Below are 18,320 nucleotides of genomic sequence, written 5' to 3'. Positions count from 1 at the left end.
TGTTAGAAACTGGCATTTATTTCGGGTTTCTGACAAAAACACCCATTGTGGACAATTTGCTTAATGAACATTACAAATAAAAAACACCATATACTGTATTTGGGCATGATAATATGGTGACCTCCTTAACAACTAGCACAATTTACGACCATAATTCTGGGCTCAATTAGAGTCTCAAGTCAAAGATTATCACGTATAAGGAAAGTTGCTACACTTGTATTTGGAAATATGTAGAAAAAATAATTATTGGAGGGGGGGACAAGTTAAAGTAAAGGTATAGGAAAGTGTATAAACTCTATTCTAAAGGTAAAGGTAAAGGTTCCCCCGCACATGCGTGCTAGTCATTTCCAACTCTAGGGGCGGTGCTCATCTCCGTTTCAAAGCCAAAGAGCCAGCGCTTGTCCGAGGACGTCTCCGTGGTCATGTGGCTGGCATGACTAGACGCCAAAGGCGCACGGAACACTGTTACCTTCCCACCGTAGTGGTCCCTATTTTTCTACTTGCATTTTTACGTGCTTTTGAACTGCTAGGTTGGCAGAAGCTGGGACAAGTAACAGGCGCTCACTCTGCTACGCGGCACTCGGGATTCGACCCGCCAAACTGCCGACCATCTGATCGACAAGCTCAGCGTCCTAACCCACTGAGCCACCGCGTCCCTAAACTCTATTCTAGGGCTGACCAAAACATTTTTGGGCTTGGCATATTTTCTTTAACTTGATCTGTCTTCCTAACTGAAACTGTTAGCTGATCTTAAATTTTACTGGAAAAATTCTCAGTCAGCATGTGGATCATTGCACTGTAACAGAAATGCAAGCCAGGGTCTAATTACATGATGCCTTTCAGCACTGTGACACACGGAATATTTTTCTTATATAGCGTGAAAATTATTTTAATAATAAGTTTAAACAATAGCTGAAGTCATGAGTGAAGTCTCCAAAAATGTTGATGTTCCAACCTGACATCTTGCAACATTTTCAAAAGAACACGACTTCTTGTGAAATTTGGCAATTTCCTGAGGTTTTGGGCACTTGCAGCTAGGTTAATCTGCACCACCATTGCAGGTTCTCACACTGGGAAATGTTGCTTTAGAGACAGAGCAATCTCACCAGTTTGAGGTTTGCTAGTTCCATCATTCTTCACAAGAACAACTATATGGAGGCTGTCATCAGGAGTTAATGCAAGGGTAGATATTTATTTTTATTTCTTTTGTTTTTGCTGAATCATTTAGTTTTGATGTCTCACTTGTCCACCTTATTACTTTTATTCAAAACAAATTCTGGTAATAAGATCCTGGTTGGATACATTGAATAAAATTCCCCTAGATTAGTATTTTGGCTTATGCACTCCTCCCATATAATGGATGTCTACTCTCAGGTAGACATTTGTAACCACGTTGTCCTTTTTTTTAAAAAAAAAAGCTATAAACTTTGGAGGAAACAAGAACAAACAAGGATTGTCAGGTCAAGGTGAACTGGAATCTAGTCGTTTCAGTTTTGTCAGCTGACGGAGCCCAGCATAAATCATTTCCTCAGGAGCAGGATAATATTCAACCAGCTATATTGCACAAACATTATGTGCAAAAATTTACAAAGTTATGAATTTTTAAAGTATGGTTTCATCAATGTCTTGAAATTGGATGAGCCCATCCAACCTATTAAGCCCAAAGCAAGCACTTTGGTGCACTTATTTATGAGATTGATCTGAAATGCATGATTCTGGATGACTAAACATGTTAAAAAAATACAAAAAAACACCCCCATAAAACCCATAGCAGCCAGGGAAAAATATATAAAATTAATAGGTCAACACAGCTCTAATGGGTCTACACAGCCCTAAACGTGATCATCTGAATCCAACTCTAATCTGGTTACTGTGAATCCTGAGAATAGAAGGCCCAGCACCTGGAAGCCACCACAATCTATAAGATTACCTCCAGCAACTGTATTCCAGCAATCAAAGCTAGACTAGTTCAGAATGTCAAACTGCAGAAGTTCTTTGGGAGAAGCCGCAGAGCGAGAGGAAAATTAAAATCACAATTCTAATTACATTTGGAGAGAATCAACGGCAACCGCCTCTCTGACCCCACACACCTGCCAGAGTCATCAGCACGTCGCAGTTTTCCGTGGGGACCGTTTTCATCCACGATTTATTGGACATGATGTAACGCCCAGCCTGCAGCAGACGTTTCCCAAACAGCTTGTCTGCAAAGAGAGAAGTACAAATGGTGAATCATTGAGTGCTTTTTGGAACCGGCATCTTTTAATTGAGCTGAGATGCATTGAAAAGAGACTTGGATGCCCTCTACTTTCCTCTCCTGTGGGAGACCCGCCTTTCCTCTCCTCTGAATCGTAGAAATGTCAGGACCGAGCCCAGAGAAGACACAGCAAAATCCAATCAAGTTCAGCCCTTTATTTGCTTACGTCTAGTGAACATAATCTTGCCAAACTAAAGCTATAACTTTCTAACCTACTAGATTATCCTGAGAGATTCTAAGATGTGACTAGCCTGAACCTCTTCCTTTTCCCCCCATCCAGCTGAGGACTGCTCAGGCTCTGAATGCTGGCCTCTCTCTGGGTTGCCAAAACTGCCCCCCCCACTGCTCCTCCAGATGCAGTTTCCATCACATTAAGAGACTGGAATGGGGTGCTGGATTAGGAACACCACCCTCCACCGATCCAGCAGGGCTTATATTAGGGCTATCAATTGCTACTCTACCTTACAAAGCCACCAGAGCTTTCATGTTCAGTGACAGTGTTTCAGAAGACCGAGTGTCAGGGATAATAACAGGGAAAGATTTTTCCCCAATGAAAAATCTTTTCCCACCCTCTCATTAGGTTAGGCTACGGGTGGTCCTCGACTTACAGTTACAAGTGAGCCCAAAGTTTCTGTTGCTAAGCAAGACAATGGTTAAGTGAGGTTTGCCCCATTTTATGAGCTTTCTTGCTACAGTTGTTAAGTGAATTATTGCAGCCGTTGGGTTAGTAACATGGCTGTTAAGTGGCTTTCCCATTGACTTTGCCTGTCAGGTCGCAAAAGGTGATGATCACATGACCCTGGGATACTGCAACCGTCATAAATATGAGTCAGTTGCCAAGCGTCCGAGCTGCAATGGTCATAAACACTTTTTGCCCCATTTTACGAGCTTTCTTGCTACAGTTGTTAAGTGAATTATTGCAGCCGTTGGGTTAGTAACATGGCTATTAAATGGCTTTCCCACTGACTTTGCCTGCCAGGTCGCAAAAGGTGATCACATGACCCTGGGACACTGCAACCGTCATAAATATGACTCAGTTGCCAAGCGTCCGAGCTGCAATGGTTATAAACACTTATAAGCATTTATCACTTATGTCACTTTTTTCAGCACCGTTATAATTTCACAGTCACTAAACGAATGGTTGTAAGTCAACGCCTTCCTATACAATTATGTCCAGCTAGTGACAAGAATATTCATCCTGGCTCAGGATGATGGGTATTGCAGGGAAGAAAATTTGAAGATGCATGGCTGGGTACCTACCTAGCCACGATGGGAAACTGATACTGAACAAGCCAGAATCTATATTCTTAACATGATAGGAAACCCTTCAGTATTAAACAGTACAACATTAAATTCTGAATGAACGATGCAAATCTACTGATAAATTGTTCAGACAAACTTACTCAAGCACATCAGTAAATACGTTTCTATTCATGCTTATTTTTTTAATGCATGTTCAGAAGGAGTTCTGTAGACCACCCATGACCCCATGGCAACCTGAGTATTAGGGCATATTTTGACAGGCTGGACTCCGATGGGAAATCTCAGTTTCTCACTTTGCTGGAAAGGATCTATAAACACTTTTATTACATAGGAGCAGAAACATTTCACTGCAGGAGTAAGGCTAAGTAAGGCCTGACGTAAGGAGGCAGGAATGATATAAAGCTTGGTGGAAAACAATTTAGATGACATCAGACATGTCCAACTGGCGGCCCTGGACAGCTAGTTATGCGCCCCCCAACAATGTTATAATGAAAAATATAAAAAAGTAAAGGAAGTTTGTTATTTAGATACATTAGCTATATTATATATTTTACATGCAGCCCATGACAATTCCTCTTCAATGAAAGTGGCCCAGACAAGCCAAAAGGTAGGACACCCATGGATTGCACAGTCTGCCTTTCCTCTTTCATATCCTGAAACTGTGCCTTGGTTAAGTTTAGCTCCTTCTTTATAGGGCTGCCAATCCTCTCCTCTGCAAAAAGTATTGTGCCTATGCACTTAGCTGCCACACAGGCAAAAATTCGACAGGTGAAGTATTTACCACCTCAAGCTGGGCTTTATTTACAACTGCAGCCCTAGAAGTCTATGTATCACAATTGGAAGTCCGTTGATCTGCCATTCCAAAAATAAAAAGACAAAGATGTTCTAAAAAAATACATATAAAAGCCAGAATAATTTAATAACCCATTATACGTACCAATGCTTTACCTCTTCAGTGCCTGCTTCTTGCACCATCAAGTGCTCTTTATTCTTTTATTTAGTGCATTCCTCTTGCAGTGCTAGTCAGTTCTTGCTAAATGTCATATCAGACCTATAAACCAGCCTCTCTTCAAGAGACTCACGTTTTCTTTCTCTCTGGTTCATCTTGATATGCACATAACACCCACCCACCCACCTATACACACACACACCAGCTTGCACAAAAGGGTCCCTTTTATTGTGTTGCAAGATAGCACCAGCCAGACGTCATCAATAAGGGCTTTCTTGCGTATACTTACTATTGGGAAATCTCCGCTGAAAAAATGGAGAAATGGGGAGGGGGAGGCAGTGGGAATGATAAAGCTAGATATTTCTATGGCAACAACTCAACAATGGATTTCCCAGTAGTTTTGGCTTTTTTCAGCCTATACTGACTCCATTGATCTACAGTCCCCGCTGTCCACTAACAAGCTATAAAAGGTCCAAAATTGGAAGCAGGAGCAAAAACCAGAATTTGGTTTGCCTTGCATCAGACATCATGTGCAGGAAACAAAACCTTCGCTAGTGAAATGCGAAGAAACTTCATTTCCCAGAATTTGAAGCATGGCCTGTAAGTGATAGCGGGGATGGGTTCAGGATCCATACACGCCTGTGCAGAAACATTCATGGCTAGCTATAATCAAAAAGGCACAATTTTATTTATTTGTTTGATTTCTGTAGCTGCCCATCTCAACAAGAGAAACGTGATGATTGTGGCATGTTTGTGTGGGCTGTAAAGCTAAAAGGTCAGAGAGAACACAGGCCAGTGACTAACCCCTTGCATGCATGAATGTCATACGTAGTTTCCTAACCTCGTGTGCTTAACATGTAAACCCAGGCAGAGAAACATACTATAGGCTCGGGTCTTTTAAACCATTGAAACAGATGCTACTTAACTCCAAAAGAAGATAAGCTCTAAATGTCTATAGCTTTTTAGAGGTTTTTAGAATGGCTGAAATCTGTTTTTTTATTTAAATTTTAAATCTATAAATTTAATTTGTTTACTGTTTTGCTGTATGCCACCTAGAGTTACTTTTCGTGAGATGGACAGCCACATAAATTTGGTTTAAATGAGTAAATGACTTTTCCAGTAACATCACAGTATCCCTAAGGTAAAGATGTGCTAAAGCCCCCAATTCTCCCATTATTGTTCTCTGACTTATTGTGTTACGGGAACCTGGTCAGAAAGTTGGCCTAAGGAAGGAAGAACTATATGTGCCACTGGATCTCTTTGGAGAAGAGTTGGCTATAAAGACAATTAACTATTGTATTCCTTTAATCATTATCTTCAGAAATGTTTCTGCCACATTTCTTGTTATTCAAGAGTAGAGTTCCAGCCAAGAACACCTGTAGATCCTTCTCCAAAAAGAGTGTTTTCCAGATGTGTCAGAACACCAACTGCAAGGATGCTCAACTAGTAAGTACAAGTAATCCTCAACTTATGACCACAATCGAGCCCAAATTTTTTTTTGCTAAGTGAGACATTTGTTAAGTGAGTTTTGCCCCATTTTATGACCTTTCTTGCCACGGCTGGTAAGTGAATCACTGCAGTTGTTAAATTAGTATCACAGTTGTTAAATGAATCTGGCTTTTCCATTGACTTCGCTTGTCAGAAGGTCGCAAAAGGGGATCACATGACCCTGGGACACGTCAACCGTCTTAAATGTGAGTCAGCTGCCAAGCATCTGAATTCTGATCATGTGACCATGGGGATACTGCCACCGTCATGTGAAAAATGCTCATAAGTCGCTTTTTGCTGTGCCATTGTAACTTTAAATGGTCACTAAATGAACTGTTGTAAGTCGAGGACTGCCTGTATTCTGGGACTAGTCAGATGGAATCCAAGCAGGAAATGTTAGCTTATTGTTCCTAAATGTAGCAATGAGGACTAGAAGCTTGTGTAACAAGAATCCAGCTGGACTGGAACAGGCAGTAGCAGAAAATGGGTGTGAAGGCAGAACCTGGCCCAAAGCCAATGGGCTACAAAGATCAGCACATCTGGAAGCAAATATGTCAAGACAAGCAGGACTTTTCTCCTTCAGGCAGTTGTTAACTGAGAGAGAGGCCCCAAGAGTTCTCTGGAGTGTGAAACACATCCCACTACTTGGAAATAGTTTTATCTACTGTAGTTCTTTTCCTGAGAAATAAAACTTTCACTGCCTGGGCTAAAACTGGGGGAAGAGAAACCACCCTTTTATTTTCTGGAGCCTTCATGGACAAGTCCGTGCAATTTTCTTATTAAAATTGTGGTTTGTTATTAGTTTCTTCCAGGATGTGTAGGGTGGGAAGAGAGCGACTGGCTCAAATTAATCCAGGGGACTCTGTGCCTAAGAGAAAACTAGAAACTCTGGTTCCTACTCCACCACCTTATCCATTATACCAAGCTGGCTTCCATGCCCGATCAGCAACCATGCTAAGTGCCCGTTCAAAGTTACAACTTCACCGAAAAAAGTGACCGATGACTATTTTTCCACACGACTGTCGTAACATCCCCATAGTCACATGATCAAAATTCAGACTTTGGCAACTGGATTGTATTTATGACTGCTGTAGTGTCCTGGGGTCATGTGAGCAACTTTTGCGACCTTCTGACAAACAAAATCATTGGGGAAGCCAGATTCACTTAACAATTGTTTAAACAACTGCAGTGTTTCGCTTAGCAACTGTGACGATAAATGTCATAAAATGGGGCAAAACTCACTTAACGCCTCCCGTGGTTAGCAATGGAAATTTGGGGCTCAAATGTGTGGTTGTAAGTTGAGGACTATCTATAAGTGAAACAACAACAAAAAAAGAGACATCAGCCTACTCTGCCACCTCCTGTGTATTCCTCACATTTCAAATGGAGAGTTATTCAGCCTCTGTCCCTGGACGCTTTGAAATAAACAGGACCCTGAAGTTAAAAGGCAAAGATCCCTCTAGCTCAGACATGTCAAACACAAGGCCCGGGGGCCGGATCCGGCCCGCGAAGTGGTTTCATGCGGCCCGTGAAGCCATCCTGGAAACAGTGAGGGAACGGCCCCCACTGCCTTGGCCCTGGCCGAGACCCTCCTTCTGCCAGAGACCCTCAGATCTGTCCCACTCCTGCCCAGGCCCCCATAGGCACCCTTGAAGCGAACGATGTAGAGCTGGCCACGCCCACCCTGTAGGCCATACGCACTCTAGCCACGCCCACCCAGTAGGCCACACCCACCCTGGCCATACCCACCCGGCCCCCTGAGGGCAACCGCAATACTTAAGCGGCCCTCAATGAAATTGAGTTTGACACCCCTGCTCTAGCTCAATTCTCCCCAATCATATGCGCTCTGGGTATGCTGGACTACAACTCTCTGAACACCTAGTCCAGGGGTAGGCAACCTTGGCTCTTTCATGATTTGTGGACTTCAACTCCCAGAATTTCTGACCCAGTCCACAAGTCATTAAAAAAAAGCCAAGGTTGCCTACCCCTGACCTAGTCAATATGAATTTGGAATTATGGGAGTTGTAGTCCCAATTCAACTGTAACCCGCAGATTATGGAAAGGTACTAGCTACTATTGAGAGCATTGTTGACTACTCTGGGTAATCTTTGACTTACAACAGTTCACTTTGTTCAAAGTTACAACGGCACTGGAAAAAGTGACTTATGACCATTTTTCATGCTTACAACTGTTGCAGCATCTCCATGGTCATGTGATCAAAGTTCAGAGGCTTGGCAACTGACTCATATTTATCACCGTTGTAGTGTCCCTGATCATGTGTTCCTGACCATGTGATAACCTTTTGCAAATGTCTGACAAGCAAAGTCAATGGGGAAGCCAGATTCATTTAACAACCGTGTTACTAACTTAACAACTGCAGTGATTCTCTTAATAACAGCTGCAAGAAAGGTCGTAAAATGGGGCAAAATTCACTTAACGACTGTCTCATTTAGCAACATAAACTTTGGGCTCTCTTGTGGTTGTAAGTCGAGGACTATCTGTATTTGTTTCAAAGATAGTAAGAACAAAGTATTGGGCAACATCTTCCCCCATAACCAATCCCCACATTGTTTGCACAACTCCTAGTATTTGTTATTCAGAGGTATACTATATGTAAATAAGGCGGTTCTATTTAACCACCAGGAAATAATTGATATTAACCCTTTGGATGAATACAAGAGCAGCCCACATAAATTAGATGAAAAGGCTTCCTAGGTAAGATATTCAAGACCAGAAAGGCTGAAAACTAAATTATGAATGTGGATTTATCTACTTATATATGGTAACCATCATCACTTCTTATGGCAGTGTGTGTTGTAAATAAAGTATGTGTTCCTTTAAAAAAATTACACTTCTTGGGAACTTTAGTGTTCTTCTCCAGTTTGTGGCATGCAACCAGCTGCTCTACAAAATTCTTCTTTGTTTCAAGAATTTGGTTCAGAAATCGTTATGCTGTCACGAGCTAAGATACTAAGGGATGTGTAATTTTGTGTGTGCCCACTTCTGAGATTCCAACACAATCAACACATATTTATTACTGCCAATATGGACTACATTTCAAAGAAGGGCAAAATTCTTTTCTGATCTGCTTGAGACTCAGCTGTATAAAATGGGGGCATGTTCGCGATAAAGCTAGTCACACTGATGCTCGTAGAATAACAGCAAATAAATGAAACTCCCTGTTCAAAGGAAATCTATTCTCAGTTAACACATCCCTGCAGGAAAATAACACAGGGAAGGTTGGCAAATTTCATGTCTTGCTGGTGGGCTTCTCGGAGGCATCTGGCAAGTCATTTTGGAAACACAATGTAAGACATCCTGTTTACAGATCTAGTAGATGTTCCTTGTATGTTGAGTACATTTTAGCTTGGCAGATCTTTTCGAATCCCTTAAGCCAACTTTCCCCAATCTGGTGCCCTTCAGCTGTGCTGGAAAACAAATCCTACCACGCTTGCTCAGCATCCCCATATGTAATTTGAATTATTGTCCAATATATCTAGAAGATATTGCCTTTAAAGTTATGAAAGATAGATCTTATATTTGATTCTGGAATACCGTCTGCTGATGGGACAGAAAAAAATTAGCTGTTATCAGAAATAGGATCTCATACTTTGGTCTGATCCATTTAATTGTTTACCCTTACAGCTTTTCCTCAGGATATCTAACCCACATGGAACCTCCCTATGCAAGAGTAGTCTACCTTATAGTGCTACAAAATAAGGGGGAAAGAATGGGCTATAAAGATTTGCAGCATAAAACATCAATCCTTATTTCTCCTTTCCTATTTGTTAGGGTGTTTGTCTCTCCTTCCCCATACTAAGAGTTTGCACAAGTTTTTCTATTAGGCTACACTAAGAAGTTATACAACCTCAATTAAACAGATTCAGAACTGCAGCCTCCACTTGTTAGGAAAATTCTGGAACAAGGATGAAATGGTACAAGATTGAAAAATTATTCCCCCATCTCAGCCAATCCAACAGGAATTGGGATTTTGACAAAGGAGTCCTGTCTTTGCTGATTGTGGGCACTGACTCCAGGCAATGAAAGAAACAGGCTGGGCATTGTGGGTGCCCAAAATCTTCTTGGCACAGCTGTAGTGTGGGCTGAGGTTGGCACTACAGTGAGAATATATGCACATGCACGTACACACACGTATGTCAGCAGGCTTCAATGCAAAGTCTCTACATAGCTGGATTCATATGACATACTTAATCTGAGTTCCGAGTTAACTCATTTTCAGGATTCACCCTATATATTGAATCAAAAGTGAATCAAAAGGCTAGGATTCTAACAAAACACTAAGCTACTAAAATGTTACACAAGGTTAAAATCAACCAAGCTGAGCATAGCGTGTCGGTACAGCTGTTCTGCTTTATTTGACCAGTTAAGCATTTTCTACTTTTAAGTAGCTAGAATCTAGGTAATGAAAGCTTTCTGCTATTTGCACCAATAAATTTAGTTTGTGACATTAATTTACATATTAATAAGATATATTTCTGGGCCAAATCAACCCAAAGAATTGGAGGATTCAATTAATCTGCAAAAGTGCACATTCTTAGAGGCACAACTGCAAAACTTATCCTTTTTGTTCAACCATCTTTGGGTTCAAAATCTCTGCCTAAGAGATACTTCTTTTTACCTTGCTTGATTCTTGGCTGTTTTATTCAGAGACGATAGTTTTAACTCACAGAACTAAATACAGGCTATAATATTCGGTGGGGTGAAAAACTACTGTACTAGAAAAAAATAAGGTGGGCAAAAGAAAGCTACTAAAATACTTTCTATTGAGGCTCTGTCCTCAGAAATAGCTGTTTAGCATTGCTGGAATTTCCTTCATCTGAGGGGACAGAGATAAAATACATTCTTCTCTCCAACATCTAGATGCACCTATGCCTAAGCAATTTAATGTAATTGGCCATGTAAATTCTAGACACATATTATACTAAACCATAACATGACTGTGAGGTTTTGGTTTTTCAGATATAAGGCACAATTACAGCTTGTCAGCCATAGCTTAGGGCTTAATGCATTGTAGGAATCCATCTATTGTGGCTCAGGCAACTAATAATGGTTAAAACTACTAGTGGTTTAGCACACTGTCTTTAATAATTTCAATGTATTGTGTGAAACCAGCCAAGTGTGCTTTATTCAATAAATTGTGGCTAAAAATATGGTTCAACAGTTTATGAATCCAACCCATGTGTTTAACTTTAATTATGGATTTCAGTTCAGTACTGACTACAGTTTGTGAGAGCTGAAGTCCAATACCTTAAGCCAGGGGTCTTCAAACTTGGCCCTTTTATGACTTGTGGACTTCAACTCCCAGAATTCCTCAGCCAGCGTGGCTGAGGAATTCTGGGAGTTGAAGTCCACAAGTCATAAAAGGACCAAGTTTGAAGACCCCTGCCTTAAGCCTTACTAGTTGGGAATTAAGTTCAAGCTAAGGGGCAGCAGATCAGAAGAAGTTTCATTAAAACAGTGGGAACTAGCTATCCATAAGACACGTGCCGTGTGAAAGCCGAGTGACCCATCCAGCCCCAAGATGTGCCTCTTATCACTTCTCTCTTGCATGGATTCTCAATCCATTGGGGGTGGGGGGGGGAATCATATCTCAAACAGATAATTCCCACCCCAAACTCTTTCCCACAGATTTGCCCCAGGGTCTTCCCAGTTTTTCCACTGTTAACCTTGAAGAAAGATTAGGCTTGTGCAAGAAATAATTTTCATCACTTTACTTGTTAGATTTATATCCTGCTTTTCCTCCAGGAAGAACTCCTATACAAAAACATGGGGGGGAGACAAGTGTGTGTGTGTGTGTGTGTGTGTGTAAGTTGTGTCTAAACTGTACTGAGGCAAAACTGGCCAAGGACATGAATCCTGTTGCACATATGGCAAGTCACTGGGACTGCACAACCCGCACCTAGCCTCTTGGAGAAATTTTAAAACATCAAGCAGTGTATGAACTCTAGGTGCTCTAATATTACCCCATTCACACATTACCCGCACATACACTCAACTCTTGAGGGGTCTTTCCACCCAAAGTGGGCCAAAAGGGGAAGAGTGAGGGGAAAAAAAAAAGACGAGTTCACTCCGGCCAGAGGTTTCCAAAGGTACACAGGGAGGGGAGAGGCCTCACTTCCAATCTAGTCCTGTCCCTCTTTACAATGGCTGGGTTTTCTCTCTCAGCACAATCTCAAGACATATTTCGGGCTTCTTCCCACCGGCGTTCCGGAGCCAGCGCCCTCCAGGCACGCTCGACTACAAGTCCCATCACCCGCAGCCCACGTCCTGCGCGTCTAGAAAGGCCGGGTTTGGGAGAAGCCCAGGCGCGCCCTAGAAGTCCCTCGCCGCGACCTTTAAGGTCCCCTAGCCACGGCCACGCCGAAACCAGCCTCCCCCCGATGGCGGCGGCGTCATCCAAAGGCACGGCGCGGATGGCCTCCGCCGCAGTGGACCTGCAGGGCCGGTCTCCTTCGGCCTCCGCCGGCGGGACGGCAATTTTGGGAGGGGCGGTAGACGCCGCACCCACCTGCACCCCGAAGACCGGCCGACCTCCGGAGGAGACGAGAGAGGGGGTCAGGTCCGGGCGCTCGAGTACAATTCCACGAGGCGCCCGTGTCTGCTCGTCGTGCCCAGCCACTCCCGGCAAGGCTTTCGAGGACGCCCCCCCTCCCCTCCCCTCAATCCGTCGATTGAAGTCGGTGGGCTCTTGGGTCGGGGGAGTCACGCCCGCTTGCGAGACAATAGACTAGCGGCGGCGGCGTCGCGGCGACTGCAGCCCCTTTGCACACCCGCACAGGCGCGCCTTCCCAGCCGGCGCCCTCCAGCCCGTATTTCCACCGCGGAAGGGACGCGGCCGCCCTCCAATCTTCCCCAACTTCGACAAAGTCCGCGCTTAGCAACACCTACGGCCGACTGCGGAAAAGCCGCCGGTGCGGTCCCTGTTTAGCCCGAGGTCCCGCTCGCCCGCCCGCGCCGCCGCCATCGCCATCCCATGGCCCGGGACGGCAACCCGGGGCAGCGCTTACTCACCCAGGACCCCGGTGGCAGGTGGCGCGGCCGCCTCCCCATCCATCGCGCCTCCCCCTCGCTTGTTCTCCTGGGCGCTCGCCGCCGGTCCTGCCGCCCCGGTCTCTGGCATCGTGGCTCCCGAGCTCAAGGTTGAGGGCTGCACCAGGAAAACAGCATCGCAGTGCGGCGTCGGGATGCGGGCGGCTCATCCGAGCCAAGAAAGCAGCCGGGGCTGGTTTCACAGCCGCCAGGACGGGAGGGTGGCGTGCACAGGACCGGAGCTGGGCTGAGGCGGCAGCCGGCGCGCCATCAGGGCCGGGTTGGAGCGACGGACGCCGGAAAGGGGGCTTCCCTGCTCGGCCCAGGTGAGCGGCACCTGCCCCGGATGGCCCTTCCTAACGCCTCCAGCGCCCCAAAGCGCCTCCGAGCGAGCCAGCGCGCAGACCGAGGGACAAAGGAGGGGGGAAAGCGAAGAGACGGCAAAAGAGCGTTTAATAATCTGGTTGGTCGGCGACTCCCGAGCGCCATCTGTCAGCAGCGTGCCCGGGGTTGAATTGGGATCCTCTGACTGACAGAACTGCTCGTACTTTTTCCTCCACGGCACACGGACAGTAGTATCTCAGATAATTTTCCCTAAATATATGTCGAATTTGCCTCCTCTTTCCCCCACCCTCCGTTCTACATACTTCACCCAGACTAACGTATTTCGTAATGGCTATGACTGGGTTTTAGCAGAAGTGAAATAAAAACAGTTAAATGACAGTCGTAAAAAAAAAGCAGCCTTTAAGAAGAGGAGGTTAAATTAGGACAGAGCCCAGAATCAAAATGAAAACAGTAAATCCATGATGGAGAACAATGCAATGAAATGGGAAATGATGGCAAAGAAGATATTTTGTCAATCTGTCCCATATCTGAGGAGCTCAGCGATTGGCTGCCTTTTAATATAGATGTTCTACTTCTTATAAATAGCTGAGGATAGATCTCTTGTCTACTGTAATACTGAACCTTTCATAATCAAACGCCCTATATTTGTGTCTGCCACATCTTGTGTGAATGAACCCCACAAATTACAGTTTATGAAGCTTGCATGATGGGGGCAATTTGTAGGTTTCTCTGTTCTTTAAAAATGATGTTCCACATACTTCTACTAGAGTTTTTATGGGTTTCCTGTCTCTGTGGTGGGTTGTTGCTTTTCAGTAAAAGGTTTTTTAAAAGTGGCTGGATCTACAGAAAAGCAGGTTGGGGGAAGTGTACAGCCTTTTGGGCCCCCTTTTGAACTGAAATTGGATTAGATATTCCACTCTTTCAGGAAATTCTTTAATCTATGCCACATCTATTAGCATGGTTCTCTCTAAATCCTTTCATTTCATGACCTTCATCCTTGTTTCCCTACCTTGTCTTGGCTTCAAATAACTTCATATCATAAAGGTCAAGTTGTTATTTCTAGACTCCTTCCAGAACAGGTGTAACTAGAGATAAACATTCCTTTTGCTGATTTTTTTTAAAAAAACAGCCTTATAAAGTACCTGACAATAAATGTGAAGGAAATGTAGTCACCAAGGGCTGATGCACTTTTAAAGCTGATTTTGGGGTGGATAAGAAACTACAAAACACTAATTCATGGAAAAGAATGGGGACATTCATCTGGTGGAGATATAATTTCAAAAGCCACAGGTATATTGGCGCTTGACGTCATACATGATATCAAGATCCAGCTGATCTGACTGATATCAAAAAAGCTAAGCAGGACTGAAACTTAGATAGTAGTTTGATGGAGGACTACCAGGAAATCTCTAGACTAGGAAATTGAAAAAAAACAGTAGCAAGCTAACTCCATACCACTAGTCCTTGACTTATATATAACAATTGAGCAAAACAAATTTTGTTGCTACGTAAGACAATTGTTAAATGAGTTTTGCCCCATTTTACGATCTTTCTTGCCACTGTTGTTAAGTGAATCATTACAATTGTTAAGTTAGTAACACGGTTGTTAAGTGAATCTGGCTTCCCCATTGACTTCTGCTTGTCAGAAGGTCGCAAGAGGTGGTAACATGACACTGCAACCATCATAAATATGATTCAGTTGCAAGGGTCTGAATTTTGATCATGCAGCCAGGGGGATGCTGCAATGGTCATAAGTATCAAAGGTCATAGGTCACTTTTTTCAGTGCCATTGTAACTTTGAGCAGTCACTAAATGAACTGCTGTAAGTTGAGGACTACCTTTATTGCTGCCAAGAAAACTAAATGGCCATGACTATACAATTATCAAGCTTCACTCAAAGACGTATTTACAGGCAGTCCTCAACTTACAACCACTGTCAGGACCAGAATTTCCATTGCTAAGTAAGATGGTGCTAAGTGAATCGCACCCAATTTTACGACCATTTTTGCCATGGTTATTAAGCAAATCACTGCAGTTGTTAAGTGAATCATGCAGTCATTAAGTGCATCCTGTTTCCCCACACACACACACTTTGCTTCTCGGAAGCTGGTGGGTGGGCAAGGTCGCAAATGATGATCACATGATCTTGGAATGTTGCAGCCGTCATAAATACATGGTGATTCCCAAGCACCCAAATTTTGATCATGTGACTGTGAGGAAAGCTATGATGGTCATAAATGCAAAGTCCAGTCATAAGTCATTTTTCCCCTGCTATTGTAATTTTGGTCACTAATTGACTTATTGTAAATCAAGGACTATTTGTACCATATAGATATGGTTTTGCCAATACATTGCATAATTTTGTGAGTTACAGTTCATAGAAGCATAGTGTATCATATTATGCTACTATATATACTCTAATAATGTCAAAGTAACACACATATCTTTCTCATATAAAACACATGGGGAGGTAAGGGGGCAGCCAAATGATGACTGGTCTCCTACGATGTGACAATGTCATTCTGTTTGCTGAGCTACAGAAATTTTGGATTCAATTATGGCCGCAAGTCAAGGAGTACCTGTACTTGTATTATTCGTGATCACCACCCTGAGTTACTGAAAAAGTACAGGTGTCCCTCGACCCACAACAGTTCATTTGGTGACTGTTCAAAGTTACAATAGCACTGAAAAAGGTACTTATGACCGTTTTTCACACTTAATGACCATTGCAGCATCCCCCATGGTCAGGTGATCAAAATTCAGCCGCTTGGCAACTGACTCCTATTTATGATGGTTGCAGTCTCCCAGGGTCATGTGATCACCTTTTTGTGACTTTCTTACAAGCAAAGTCAAGGGGAAGCCACATTCATTTAACAGCTGTGTTACTAGCTTAACAACTGCAGAGATTCACTTAACTTCATTGCCTTTGCTTGTCAATGAAGGGTTGCAAAAGATGATCACGTGACCCCGGCATACTGAAAACGTCATAAATACATGCCAACTGCCAAGCCTCTAAATTTTGATCATGTGACCATGAGGATGCTACAACAATTGTAAGTGTGAGAAAGGGTCATAAGTTACTTTTTTCAGTGTCGTTGTGACTTTGAATTGTCACTGAATCAATAGAAGCTGTAGTAAAAGTGTGGGCAGTGAACACTAGCCTTTGAGTGTTTGGGTGGGTGTTGCCAAAAGACTTGTGTGGTTCTGTTGGCTCCCTGGGGTCTTGGAGCCCACTGACCTGGGTAAAATTGGCATGCTGGCTGAGGAAGTCTGGGAGTTGAAATCCACAAGTCATAAAAGGGCAAAGTTTGAAGACCCCTGGTTTAAAAGAACCTGTGATGGTACTGTGTACAAATAATCAGTAATCCTGTTGGTCCTGCCAGCAGCTTCTATTAGATTTAAAAAGAAAAACCTCCCCAGATTATTTGCACTTTCCTAAATTAGATACATTCTTATCTCTGTTTTCACGGCATGGCTTCATTTCAATTCTTGACTTCTTCTTCATTCCAAGCTTTGCCTTGTTTCCAAAATAATTTTAAAAAGTTAAAGATGGATGCTGAATTTAAAGCATAAAACATCACGAGACGTAAAACCTCCCATTCCCATCTTTTCTGCAATAGTGAAATAACTGGCCCATCTTACCAGATTTTTGTTAGGTTAAAACACGGTTCCTCAATTTTGGCAACTTTAAGATGCACGGACTTCAGCTTCCAAAATCCAAGGTGCTAGCTGGGGAATTCTGGGAAATCCACACATCTTAAAGTTGCCAAGGTTGAAAAATACTGGATGAAAAGATAAAAATCTCCCTTACAATATGCTTGATGTCTGGTAATTTTAAGGCCATAGCCAGGCTGCTTTTTGACAATATGGAGGCAGCTTGCCTTTATCTTCAGGCTAGTCTTTTCTTTATTTGCCTGACAACCTTATAGCCCTCTTAGATTCTTTGTGGCCTCCCATCCAAGCCCTACACAGGTCTCATCTACTTAGCTTTTTCAAGATCAGCCAAGGCTGGCTACATGCTGCCACCTACTGAGAATCTTTGCTTGTAGCTAAGTTTCTAAAAATTTTGCTCAACTTTATTTCAATCCTTTTCACATAAATAATGCACCCACAGATAACAACACCATAGCACAATATAGGAAGATAAAAGCAAAAGGAGGAATTAAGACCAAGTTTTTAAAAAGACGTGCTGGAGTAGAAAAGGAACATTCCAGTTCAAATTTTCATGCCATAAATATTCATATGGACGAGTAACTTTTTCTCAGATCTAATCTACCTGGGGTTGTGGTTGTAAAGATAAAAGGTGGAAAAGCTGGGATGTGGCTTAAATTCCCTGGGCGAGCATAAATAAATACACGATAAAAGGAATAAGCAAAACAAAATAGGCCTGCAGATGAAAATAGCTATGATAATCAGATGAGCTCATTTTCTCGTTTACTGACTCCAGGTTTCAAAGTTGGCTAGCTTAAAGCATGATATGTGAATTGAATCAGATTAAATCAGGGCCGACAGCGGGTTTTAAGCACCCAAACACTAGCTTCTTTATTAATATACAATCATCCCCTAAATCACGATCAGCCTCATGTCTCTCCAGTTTGTATTTGTAGGAAAACGGTCACGCCCAAATCAGGATGTTATGACTTTTGCATTTATCAAGTGGGAGGAGGCCTTTTTATAAATGTATAATTTATATAACCAGGGCCCCACAAGCAACATTCAGTGCAAATTCTAAATTAAATCCGCTTTCGGCTTTCAGTTTTAAACCTCGTCTGCCCGTCTCCCTCTCGGCCACGTCCTAAGCGGTCACTTCCGCGGTTTTAAGTCTGGGGGAAAAAAAATAAAGATTCAAAGCATCCTCCTCCTGCAGCGGCGAGCGGCAGAGAAAACCTCGGATAATAAAATTCATGTTTCTTAGGCACGGCTGCTTTGCGGAAGGGTGATTTATGTACGTTTTCCTGCAGCAAACAACCA

The 18,320-nt window shown here is 43.0% G+C and overlaps 1 protein-coding gene across 1 annotated transcript in view; it reads right to left on the bottom strand.

Moving 5' to 3' along the window:
• Positions 1-13,340, bottom strand: part of ANO8 (anoctamin 8) — a 70,040-nt gene extending 56,700 nt beyond the window's left edge. Inside the window, exons 1-2 of the mRNA XM_081312661.1 lie at positions 12,987-13,340; positions 2,091-2,201 (exon numbers count right to left, since the gene is read on the bottom strand). Of these exons, the coding sequence (XP_081168787.1) occupies positions 2,091-2,201; positions 12,987-13,095 (220 nt within the window). The 5' untranslated portion in view covers positions 13,096-13,340. The remainder of the gene's footprint in view (positions 1-2,090; positions 2,202-12,986) is intronic.
• Between the last annotated feature and the right edge of the window lie 4,980 nt (positions 13,341-18,320).

This window comes from Vipera berus, assembly GCF_964194415.1.
Source record: "Vipera berus genome assembly, chromosome: 1".
Lineage (NCBI taxonomy): Eukaryota > Metazoa > Chordata > Lepidosauria > Squamata > Viperidae > Vipera > Vipera berus.
This window is presented reverse-complemented; position numbering and strand designations above follow the sequence as displayed.